Source organism: Nerophis ophidion, linkage group LG16 (genome assembly GCF_033978795.1).
Source record: "Nerophis ophidion isolate RoL-2023_Sa linkage group LG16, RoL_Noph_v1.0, whole genome shotgun sequence".
NCBI classification, from domain to species: Eukaryota; Metazoa; Chordata; class Actinopteri; order Syngnathiformes; family Syngnathidae; genus Nerophis; species Nerophis ophidion.
Window position 1 is genome coordinate 52,908,392 of NC_084626.1, and position 12,999 is coordinate 52,921,390.

Below are 12,999 nucleotides of genomic sequence, written 5' to 3' on the forward strand. Positions count from 1 at the left end.
AATATTTCATCATTGATATATAAACTATCAGACTGCGTGGTCGCTAGTAGTGGGTCTCAGTAGGTCTTTAAAACTAAATTGCGTTTAGTTGTGTTCAGGGTTGAAAAAAATTGTATATGACTCTTACGGAAATACATTTTAAAATATTAGGATTCTTGGCTCTCTCAGCCAAAAAGGTTCCCGAACCCTGGTTTAGAGTTTTGTAAGTCTGGGATACCGCAATGCTCCATGCCGATATTTGACTATTTCTTATCAGCTGCACGTAAACCTTCTTATCAGCGTGCCTCGCAGTTTGCCCCCTTTGAGCGGTCGTATGAGTGCTGGGGCAGGAGGCCTGCATCCACACGTGTGTTTACACGGCCCTGATAGTCTCATGTGCTGTCCTGCACTTCCACTCACACACTGACTAAACCTCAACACGTGACGCTCATACATTCAAACATGAAGTTTTAGTAGCATGTGCTCACGTACGACGTCTTTAAAACCAACCAAAACAAGCCAACAGACATTTCACCCCCCTTTTTTTCCCCCCTCTACTTCAGCCTATTGCCATATTGGTGTGGTGGTTAGCGCCGTCACCTCCCAGCAGGAAGGTTGTGGGTTCAAACCTGCCCGCTGGGGCCTTTCAGAGTGGAGTTTACATGTTCTCGATGTGCCTGCATGGGTTCTCCATTTCTCCCACAGACCATAAACATGCAAGTTATTGCAGGTTGGTTGGACTCTCAAATGCTCGCAGTTGTAAATATGTCTGTGTACTCCTGACTAGGAAGTGAGGCAGGTGCCATCTCCCATTTAGAAATGAATTAAAATATGTTTACTTAACGATCTGCATCGTAAACAAATGTTGCCATTTTACAAACCCTGTTTCCATTAGAGTTGGGAAATTAATCCTTTTCAACCCATATTCAGTTGAATATGCTACAAAGACAAGATATTTGATGTTTAAACCCATAAATTTTTTTTTTGCAAAAAATAATTAACTTAGAATTTCATGGCTGCAACACGTGCCAAAGTAGTTGGGAAAGGGCATGTTCACCACTGTGTTACATCACCTTTTCTTTTAACAACACTCAATAAACGTTTGGGAACTGAGGAAACTAATTGTTGAAGCTTTGAAAGTGGAATTCTTTCCCATTCTTGTTTTATGTAGAGCTTCAGTCCTTCAACAGTCCGGGGTCTCCGCTGTCCTATTTTACGCTTCATAATGCGCCACACATTTTCCATGGGAGACATATCTGGACTGCAGGCGGGCCAGGAAAGTACCCACACTCATTTTTTACGAAGCCATGCTGTTGTAACACATGCTGAATGTGGCTTGGCATTGTCTTGCTGAAATAAGCAGGGGCGTCCATGAAAAAGACAGCGCTTAGATGGCAGCATATGTTGTTCCAAAACCTGTATGTACCTTTCAGCATTAATGGTGCCTTCACAGATGTGTAAGTTACCCATGCCTTGGGCACTAATGCACCCCCATACCATCACACATGCTGGCTTTTCAACTTTGCGCCGATAACAGTCTGGATGGTTCGCTTCCCCTTTGGTCCGGATGACACGATGTTGAATATTTCCCAAAAATAATTTGAAATGTGGAATTCGTCAGACCACAGAACACTTTTCCACTTTGCATCAGTCCATCTTAGATGATCTCGGTCCTAGAGAAGCGGGGGCGTTTCTGGATGTTGTTGATAAATTGCTTTCGCTTTGCATATTAGAGCTTTAACTTGCACTTACAGATGTAGCGACAAACTGTATTTAGTGACTGTGGTTTTCTGAAGTGTTCCTGAGCCCATGTGGTGATATCCTTTAGAGATTGATGTCGGTTTTTGATACAGTGCCGTCTGAGGGATGGAAGGTCACGGTCATTCAAAGTTGGTTTCCGGCCATGCTGCTTACGTGGAGTGATTTCTCCAGATTCTCTGAACCTTTTGATGATATTATGGAGCGTAGATGTTGAAATCCCTAAATTTCTTGCAATGTCACTTTGAGAAAGGTTGTTCTTAAACTGTTTGACTATTTGCTCACACAGTTGTGGACAAAGGGGTGTACCTCGCCCCATCCTTTCTTGTGAAAGACTGAGCATTTTTTGGGAAGCTGTTTTTATAGCCAATCATGGCACCCACCTGTTCCCAATTAGCCTGCACACCTGTGGGATGTTCCAAATAAGTGTTTGATGAGCATTCCTCAACTTTATCAGTATTTATTGCCACCTTTCCCAACTTCTTTGTCACGTGTTGCTGGCATCAAATTCTAAAGTTAATGATTATTTGCAAAAAAAAAAAATGTTTTTGAGTTTGAACATGAAATATGTTGTCTTTGTAGCATATTCAACTGAATATGGCTTGAAAAGGATTTCCAAATCATTGTATTACGTTTAGACTTGTCAGGGGTGTACTCTGCCTATTGTAGCTGAGACAGGCACCAGCGACCCCAAAGGAACTAAGCGGTAGAAAATGGATGGATGGATTGATGTATTCCGTTTATATTTACATCTAACACAGTAAAACCTTAAAGTCACATCTTAAGTGCACAGGAAGCCAGTGCAGGTGAGCCAGTATAGGTATATATGTATGTATATATGTATATAAAGGTATATACAGTATAGGTATATACAGTATAGGTATATATGTATGTATATATGTATATAAAGGTATATACAGTATAGGTATATATGTATGTATATATGTATATAAAGGTATATACAGTATAGGTATATATGTATATAAAGGTATATACAGTATAGGTATATATGTATGTATATATGTATATAAAGGGTATATACAGTATAGGTATATATGTATGTATATATGTATATAAAGGTATATACAGTATAGGTATATATGTATGTATATATGTATATAAAGGTATATACAGTACAGGCGTAATATGATCAAACTTTCTTGTTCTTGTCAAAAGTCTAGCAGCCACATTTTGTACCAACTGTAATCTTTTAATGCTAGACATGGGGAGACCCCAAAATAATACGTTACAGTAGTCGAGACGAGACGTAACAAACACATGGATAATGATCTCAGCGTCTTTAGTGGACAGAATGGAGAGAATTTTAGCAATAATACGGAGATGGAAGAAGGCCGTTTAAGTAACGCTTTTAATGTGTGACTCAAAGGAGAGAGTTGGGTCGAAGATAATACCCAGATTCTTTACCGTGTCACCTTGTTTAATTGTTTGGTTGTCAAATGTTAAAGTTGTATTATTAAATAGATGTGGACCAGCTCTATACTCTCGGCAGGGTTCTTGAGGGTGCATGGGAGTTTGCCCAACCAGTCTACATGTGCTTTTGTGACTTGGAGAAGGCATTGGACCGTGTCCCTCGGGAAGTCCTGTGGGGAGTGCTCAGAGAGTATGGGGTATCGGACTGTCTTATTGTGGTGGTCCGCTCCCTGTATGATCAGTGTCAGAACTTGGTCCGCATTGCTGGCAGTAAGTCGAACACATTTCCCAGTGAGGGTTGGACTCCGCCAAGGCTGTCCTTTGTCACCCATTCTGTTCATAACTTTTATGGACAGAATTTCTAGGCGCAGTCAAGGCGTTGAGGGGTTCTGGTTTGGTGGCCGCAGGATTAGGTCTCTGCTTTTTGCAGATGATGTGGTCCTGATGACCGGGATCTTCAGCTCTCACTGGATCGGTTCGCAGCCGAGTGTGAGGCGACCGGAATGAGAATCAGCACCTCCAATTCCCGGAAAAGGTTGAGTGCCATCTCCGGGTTGGGGAGGAGACCCTGCCCCAAGTGGAGGAGTTCAAGTACCTAGGAGTCTTGTTCACGAGTGAGGGAAGAGTGGATGGTGAGATCGACAGGCGGATCGGTGCGGCGTCTTCAGTAATGCGGACGTTGTACCGATCCGTTGTGGTGAAGAAGGAGCTGAGCCGGAAGGCAAAGCTCTCAATTTACTGGTCGATCTACATTCCCATCCTCACCTATGGTCATGAGCTTTGGGTCATGACCGAAAGGATAAGATCACGGGTACAAGCGGCCCAAATGAGTTTGGGTCTCTCCCTTAGAGATAGGGTGAGAAGCTCTGCCATCCGGGAGGAACTCAAAGTAAAGCTGCTGCTCCTCCACATGGAGAGGAGCCAGATGAGGTGGTTCGGGCATCTGGTCAGGATGCCACCCTCCGTGTTTAGGGCACATCCAACTGGTTGGAGGCCACGGGGAAGACCCAGTACACGTTAGGAAGACTATGTCTCCCGGCTGGCCTGGGAACGCCTCGGGATCCCCCGGGAGGAGATGAACGAAGTGACTGGGGAGAGGGAAGTCTCGGCTTCCCTGCTTAGGCTGCTTCCCCCGCGACCCGACCTCGGATGAGCGAAGAAGATGGATGGATATTAAAATGATGTCCGTGTCGAGCAGGGCCGATAATCAGCATTTTCTTGGCGTTGAGTTGCAAAAAGTTAGCGCACATCCATTGTTTAATTTTATTAAGATATCAATACGGCCCCTTTTCAGGAAAAGTGGAAAAAATTTGGACACCCTTGAACTAAAGTATCTGTCATGATCCGCTACTTGGATCATGTCATGTTCTGGTTTAGTTCTCTTTACGTATCACATCTGGTTAGTTTGTCTTCCTTAGTTCCCGGTGGCACTTCCTGTTTGTTCCGTTCCCTTAGCAACGCATTTGTGTCACCTGCATTCTGTTTGTCACTCGCACCTGCTTTTTAATTATTCCCTGTATTTAAGCCTGCCCTTTTTGTTCCTTCGGTATCTTAGTGTAATTTGCTTTTGATGCAACAGGTGACGTCGCGATCCGGCATTGTGGTAAATACCCTTTTGAACTCCATTAGCTTCCACGCTATTTCTTTGTTTATTTCCCTAGCTCACATGCTAGCGTCTTTTGTTCCTTCTAGCTCACATGCTAGTTCTGTTGGTTTTGTCTATAGTGCCTTTGTGCAAGTGTTTTGTTCTTACTTTGTCCTTTAGCATAAATCAATCATTTCTTACCTTTACGCTGTGTCTTATCCGACTACATCATTGAGAGAACGCCACCGCAACACCTCGATGCCAGCCAAGCGTCACAGTATCAACAATACTGATATTCTAATTGGAGAAACGCTATTATTGCACAAAGATCTGGTATCGATATTTCAGTATTGATCCGCACATCATTACTGAGCGTTTGTGGATGTTTAATTTCTGTACAGTACCATTCAGGTGTGCGTGTATGAGGTCTGGAATCATTGCAATCAAATCCCCCGTTATGCTTGACAACATCTGTGTTTGTGTCTTCTCGTGAAAGAGGCCAGATGAGATAAGTGGACTTGGTCCGGGCGGGGGAGGGGGGACCAGAGATCAGAGCATCCTTGTGTCGATTACTGAATGTCTTATTGTTCAGGCGGGGCCTCGAGCCTGCAGCACGTCCAAACATGTGATAACTTTCTGTCTTGTGCTCTGTCTTGCAGGCTAATATTGGTCAAATGGACTCAAGCAAGGACATGTGGAACATGATCATGGGGAACTTAGCTCTCATCCAGGTACATCAACGCCTCACTTCAATAAATCTGTGTGTCATCTGCTTATGAATGACTCTGTACTGAATAGATCTACAAACCCCGTTTCTATATGAGTTGGGAAATTGTGTTGGATGTAAATATAAACAGAATACAATGATTTGCAAATCCTTTTCATGAACTTTAGAATTTGATGCCAGCAACACGTGACAAAGAAGTTGGGAAAGGTGGCAATAAATACTGATAAAGTTGAGGAATGCTCATCAAACACTTATTTGGAACATCCCACAGGTGTGCAGGCTAATTGGGAACAGGTGGGTGCCATGATTGGCTATAAAAACAGCTTCCCAAAAAATGCTCAGTCTTTCACAAGAAAGGATGGGGCGAGGTACACCCCTTTGTCCACAACTGTGTGAGCAAATAGTCAAACAGTTTAAGAACAACCTTAAATAGTCAAACAGTTTAAGAACAACCTTTCTCAAAGTGACATTGCAAGAAATTTAGGGATTTCAACATCTACGCTCCATAATATCATCAAAAGGTTCAGAGAATCTGGAGAAATCACTCCACGTAAGCGGCATGGCCGGAAACCAACATTGAATGACCGTGACCTTCCATCCCTCAGACGGCACTGTATCAAAAACCGACATCAATCTCAAAAGGATATCACCACATGGGCTCAGGAACACTTCAGAAAACCACTGTCACTAAATACAGTTGGTCGCTACATCTGTAAGTGCAAGTTAAAGCTCTACTATGCAAAGCGAAAGGCATTTATCAACAACATCCAGAAACGTCACTGGCTTCTCGGGGCCCGAGATCATCTAAGATGGACTGATGCAAAGTGGAAAAGTGTTCTGTGGTCAGACGAGTCCACATTTCAAATTGTTTGTGGAAATAATCGACATCGTGACAAATTTTTAGTTATTTCTATATCTTTTCTTTCCAAATAGTTCAAGAAAGACCACTACAAATGAGCAATCTTTTGAACTGTTACACATTTAAAAAAATCAGAAACTGATGACATAGTGCTGTATTTTGCTTAATCTCTTTTTTTCAACCTACAATGCTTTGCTCTGATTAGGGGGAACTTGAATTAAAAACATTTTCACTGAAAAAAAAGGTTGAGAACCGCGCTGATCGCCTGCAAGTTCAGTACATATAAAAAAAACTTCTCTGTAACTCACATTTTTGCAGCAGATTCTTAAAAACACCAGAGTTTTGTCATAGAGATTATCTTTGACCAGCTTTTTTGGCAGAAGGTCCCTGAAAACAGCAGAGGGCTCCTATGATTCCAACAAAATAAATAGATCAAATTCAAATGTCCACTAGAGAGGACGCTGATTTTCCGTAATATACAAAATAGAAAGTGAACGTCTCGCCCGTCTAGCTATGTCTAGCTTGTGTGCTATTATGTGCTTAGCTGTTGTGTAGCTGCTTGCCTAGCATGTTTTACTATTTGTGAACTATAATAGAAACATTATGTGTTTATTAAAGGACATTTAGATGTTAACTTGCTGTAAACACTCTGTAGGACTGCTTGTATCGCACATGATATCACAGACAAGTAAACTTAATGCAGGACTGATTATATCACACATGATATCACACACAAGTAAACACTGTAGGACTGCTTTTATCACACATGATATCACAAACAAGTAAACTTAATGCAGGACTGCTTGTATCACACATGATATCACACACAAGTAAACACTCTGTAGGAGTGCTTGTATCACACATGATATCACACACAAGTAAACTTAATGCAGGACTGATTATATCACACATGATATCACACACAAGTAAACACTCTGTAGGACTGCTTGTATCACACATGATATCACAGACAAGTAAACTTTATGCAGGACTGATTATATCACACATGATATCACACACAAGTAAACACTCTGTAGGACTGCTTGTATCACACATGATATCACACACAAGTAAACACTGTAGGACTGCTTGTATCACACATGATATCACAGACAAGTAAACTTTATGCAGGACTGATTATATCACACATGATATCACACACAAGTAAACACTCTGTAGGACTGCTTGTATCACACATGATATCACACACAAGTAAACACTGTAGGACTGCTTGTATCGCACATGATTTCTCCCACAAGTAAACACTATGCAGTGCTGATTTTATCACACATAAGTAAACTCTTTGCAGAACTGATTGTATTGCACATGATATCACACACAAGTTAAACTCAATGCAGGACTGATTGTATCGCACATGATATCACACACAAGTAAACACTCTGTAGGACTGTTTGTATTGCACGTGATATCAAACACAAGTAAACTATTTGCAGGACTGATTGTATCACACACAAGTACACACTCTGTAGGAGTGTTTACTTGTGTGTGATATCAGTAGGACTGCTTGTATCGCACATGATACCACACACAAGTTAACACTCGGTAAGACTGACTGTACCGCAAATGATATCACACCTAAGTAAACACTCTGTAGGACTACTTGTATCGCACATGATATCACACACAGGTGGGCACGCTGCCGTACTGCTTGTGTCGCACATGGTATCGCACACGGGTAACGCCGCAGGTTTGCTTGTGTGGCGCATGGTATCGGGCACGGGATGACGGGCTGCTTGTGTCGCCCGTATCTTTCTGGAATTTGTGGTCCTCAGAACAATTATGTTGAACATCCCTGCTCTGCAGCTCCTCTATTGAACACCTGGAACCTTTTTTGTATGCATGTGTTCAGGTCCAGGCTACCTCTATTGAACACCTTCAACCTTGTTTGTATGCATGTGTTCAGGTCCAGGCTACCGTGGTGGGGTTTCTGGCCTCCATCGCCGCGGTGATCTTCGGTTGGATTCCAGAGGGTCAATTCCGGCTGAACCACGCCGTGCTGCTCTGTGCCTCCAGTGTGGCCACGGCCTTCATTGCTTCTCTGCTTCTAGGTGAAGTACTAGCACCCCGCACATATTGACTCGGCAGTTCCAAGTTGAGCTGAACTCTCAACGTCACATAACATTTGGCGTGATGATCTCTTAAAGGCCTACTGAAATGAGATGTTCTTATTTAAACGGGGATAGCAGCTCCATTCTATGTGTCATACTTCATCATTTCACCATATTGCCATATTTTTGCTGAAAGGATTTAGTAGAGAACATCCACGATAAAGTTCACAACTTTTGGACGCTTATAAAAAAGCCTTGCCTGTACCGGAAGTAGCAGACGATGTGCGCGTGATGTCACGGGTTGTGGAGCTCCTCACATCTGAACATTGTGTATAATCATGGCCACCAGCAGCAAGAGCGATTCGGACCAAGAAAGCGACGATTTCCCCGCTAATTTGCGCGAGGATGAACGGTCAACGCTTGATAATTTGTCCTGCGGCCCGGCGTGGATAATTCTTTTTTTTTTTTTTTTTAATCATGAAAAAGGGAGTTTTTTTGGGTTGGTGCACTAATTGTAAGTGTATTTTGTGTTTTTTTATGTTGATTTAAAAAAAATAAAATAAAATAAATTCTGCGTGCCGGTACCAGGCCACGACCCGGTGGTTGGGGGACCACTGCTTTAAACATGCCTATCTAACTAGCGGCTAATGTCCATCCACAATCGGCAGTGTTTTAGCTACTTCTAAATCACTAATCCTCCCCTCCATGGAGACAAATAAAGTAAGTCTCTTACAAGTAACGTTATCACTGGAGGACGAGGAATAGCTAAACTTGCTTCACTACACATTCTAGGAGGATACAATAGCTCACCGACGTCAATGTAAACAAACGCCATGGATGGATCTGCACCTGACATCCACTGTGATGATACCAAGTACAAGAGCGTATCGAGTAGGTACTACTAGGATTACATCAATATTTTTTTAGCTTCACAAAATATATATATATATATATTTATTTTTTTAATTCATAAACTCCAAAAAGACGTCCCTGGACACATGAGAATTTTAATTATGACCAATGTTTGATCCTTTAACTACTTGGTATCGGATGGATACCTAAAGTTGTGGTATCATCCAAAACTGATGTTAAAGTATCAAACAACAGAAGAATAAGAGATTATTACATTTTATCAGAAGTGTAGATAGAACATGCTGAATGGAATTAAGCAGATATTAACCAGAAATGAAAAAGTGGATTAATAATCCATTTTTACAGCTTGTCCTTTAGACAAACCCCGTTTCCATATGAGTTGGGAAATTGTTTTAATGTAAATATAAAAGGAATACAATGATTTCTTAAAAGGGAACATTATCACAATTTCAAAAGGGTTAAAAACAATAAAAATCAGTTCCCAGTGGCTTGTTGTATTTTTTGAAGTTTTTTTCAAATTTTACCGGTCTCGGAATATCCCTAAATAAAGCCTTAAAGTTCCTTATTTTCGCTCTCTGTGAAGACACTGGCCATTTCCCTGTGACGTCACACAGTGCTGCCAATGTAAACAAACAATGGGAATACCACAGCAAGATATAGCGACATTAGCTCGGATTCAAACTCGGATTTCAGCGACTTAAGCGATTCAACAGATTACGCATGTATTGAAACAGATGGTTGGAGTATGAAAATATTGAGGAAGAAACTGAAGCTATTGAGCGAATAGCTATTGACGCTATTCATAGCCATAGCATGGCCGAATAGCTGCGTTAGCATCGCCGGTAAAATGTGCGGACCAAACGATCAGGACTTTGGCATCTTTTGACACTGGAGCAACTTAAATCCGTCGATTGGTAAGTGTTTGTTTCGCATTAAATGTGGGTGGAAGGAAACGTAATATAGTTACAAATGCATCTACAGGTTATCCATACATCTCTGTGCCATGTCTGCTTTAGCACCGCCGGTAAATAGCATGTCAGCATCGATTAGCATAGCATGTTAGCATCGATTAGCTGGCAGTCAACATCAACAAAACTCACCTTTGTGATTTCGTTGACTTAATGGTTGCAAATGCATCTGCAGGTTATCCATACATCTCTGTGCCATGTCTGTCTTAGCATCGCCGCTCAAATGTGGAGACACTCTGGTACATTCAATGGGGGTCTGGCGGCAGACACTTTGGTACATTCAATGGGGGTCTGGCGGCAGACACTTTGGTACATTCAATGGGGGTCTGGCGGCAGACACTCTGGTACATTCAATGGGGGTCTGGCGGCAGACACTTTGGTACATTCAATGGGGGTCTGGCGGCAGACACTCTGGTACATTCAATGGGGGTCTGGCGGCAGACACTTTGGTACATTCAATGGGGGTCTGGCGGCAGACACTTTGGTACATTCAATGGGGGTCTGGCGGCAGACACTTTGGTACATTCAATGGGGGTCTGGCGGCAGACACTTTGGCATCTTGGGGCCAGTGGTGCAACTTGAATCCCTCCCTGTTAGTGTTGTTACACCCTCCGACAACACACCCACCAGGCATGATGTCTCCAAGGTTCCAAATAATAGTCCAAAAAACGGAAAATAACAGAGCTGAGACCCGGTGTTTGTAATGTGTTGAAAATGAAAATGGTGGGTGTGTTACCTCGGTGACGTCACATTCTGACGTCATCGCCTCCAGCCCGATAAACAGAAAGGCGTTTAATTCGCCAAAATTCACCCATTTAGAGTTCGGAAATCGGTTAAAAAAATAGATGGTCTTTTTTCTGCACCATCAAGGTATATATTGACGCTTACATAGGTCTGCTGATAATGTTCCCTTTAATCCTTTTCAAGCCATATTCAGTTGAATATGCTACAAAGACAACATATTTGATGTCCAAACTGATAAACATTTTTTTTTGCAACTAATCATTAACTTTACTTTATTAACTGTTCAGAAAACCACTGTCACTAAATACAGTTGGTCGCGAAAGCCATTTATCAACAATATCGTGTCATCCGGACCAAAGGGGAAGCGAACATTCCAGACTGTTATCGACGCAAAGTTGAAAAGCCAGCATGTGTGATGGTATGGGGGTGTATTAGTGCCCAAGGCATGGGTAACTTACACATGTGTGATGGTATGGGGGTGTATTAGTGCCCAAGACATGGGTAACTTACACATGTGTGATGGTATGGGGGTGTATTAGTGCCCAAGGCATGGGTAACTTACACATGTGTGATGGTATGGGGGTGTATTAGTGCCCAAGGCATGGGTAACTTACACATGTGTGATGGTATGGGGGTGTATTAGTGCCCAAGACATGGGTAACTTACACATGTGTGATGGTATGGGGGTGTATTAGTGCCCAAGACATGGGTAACTTACACATGTGTGATGGTATGGGGGTGTATTAGTGCCCAAGGCATGGGTAACTTACACATGTGTGATGGTATGGGGGTGTATTAGTGCCCAAGACATGGGTAACTTACACATGTGTGATGGTATGGGGGTGTATTAGTGCCCAAGACATGGGTAACTTACACATGTGTGATGGTATGGGGGTGCATTAGTGCCCAAGGCATGGGTAACTTACACATGTGTGATGGTATGGGGGTGTATTAGTGCCCAAGGCATGGGTAACTTACACATGTGTGATGGTATGGGGGTGTATTAGTGCCCAAGGCATGGGTAACTTACACATGTGTGATGGTATGGGGGTGTATTAGTGCCCAAGACATGGGTAACTTACACATGTGTGATGGTATGGGGGTGTATTAGTGCCCAAGACATGGGTAACTTACACATGTGTGATGGTATGGGGGTGTATTAGTGCCCAAGGCATGGGTAACTTACACATGTGTGATGGTATGGGGGTGTATTAGTGCCCAAGACATGGGTAACTTACACATGTGTGATGGTATGGGGGTGTATTAGTGCCCAAGACATGGGTAACTTACACATGTGTGATGGTATGGGGGTGTATTAGTGCCCAAGACATGGGTAACTTACACATGTGTGATGGTATGGGGGTGTATTAGTGCCCAAGGCATGGGTAACTTACACATGTGTGATGGTATGGGGGTGTATTAGTGCCCAAGGCATGGGTAACTTACACATGTGTGATGGTATGGGGGTGTATTAGTGCCCAAGACATGGGTAACTTACACATGTGTGATGGTATGGGGGTGCATTAGTGCCCAAGGCATGGGTAACTTACACATGTGTGATGGTATGGGCGTGTATTAGTGCCCAAGACATGGGTAACTTACACATGTGTGATGGTATGGGGGTGTATTAGTGAACAAGACATGACTAACTTACACATGTGTGATGTTATGGGGGTGTATTAGTGCCCAAGGCATGGGTAACTTACACATGTGTGATGGTATGGGGGTGTATTAGTGCCCAAGACATGGGTAACTTACACATGTGTGATGGTATGGGGGTGCATTAGTGCCCAAGACATGGGTAACTTACACATGTGTGATGGTATGGGGGTGCATTAGTGCCCAAGGCATGGGTAACTTACACATGTGTGATGGTATGGGGGTGTATTAGTGCCCAAGGCATGGGTAACTTACACATGTGTGATGGTATGGGGGTGTATTAGTGCCCAAGGCATGGGTAACTTACACATGTGTGATGGTATGGGGGTGCATTAGTGCCCAAGGCA

General features: G+C 42.8%; 1 protein-coding gene across 2 annotated transcripts in view; it reads left to right on the plus strand.

The window, feature by feature from the left end:
• The window catches only part of slc41a1 (solute carrier family 41 member 1), a 128,928-nt gene that overhangs the window by 97,152 nt on the left and 18,777 nt on the right, over positions 1-12,999 (plus strand). For both annotated transcript variants that reach the window (XM_061875512.1, XM_061875511.1), the window contains 2 exons: positions 5,413-5,484; positions 8,264-8,408. In XM_061875512.1, the coding sequence (XP_061731496.1) occupies positions 5,413-5,484; positions 8,264-8,408 (217 nt within the window). The remainder of the gene's footprint in view (positions 1-5,412; positions 5,485-8,263; positions 8,409-12,999) is intronic.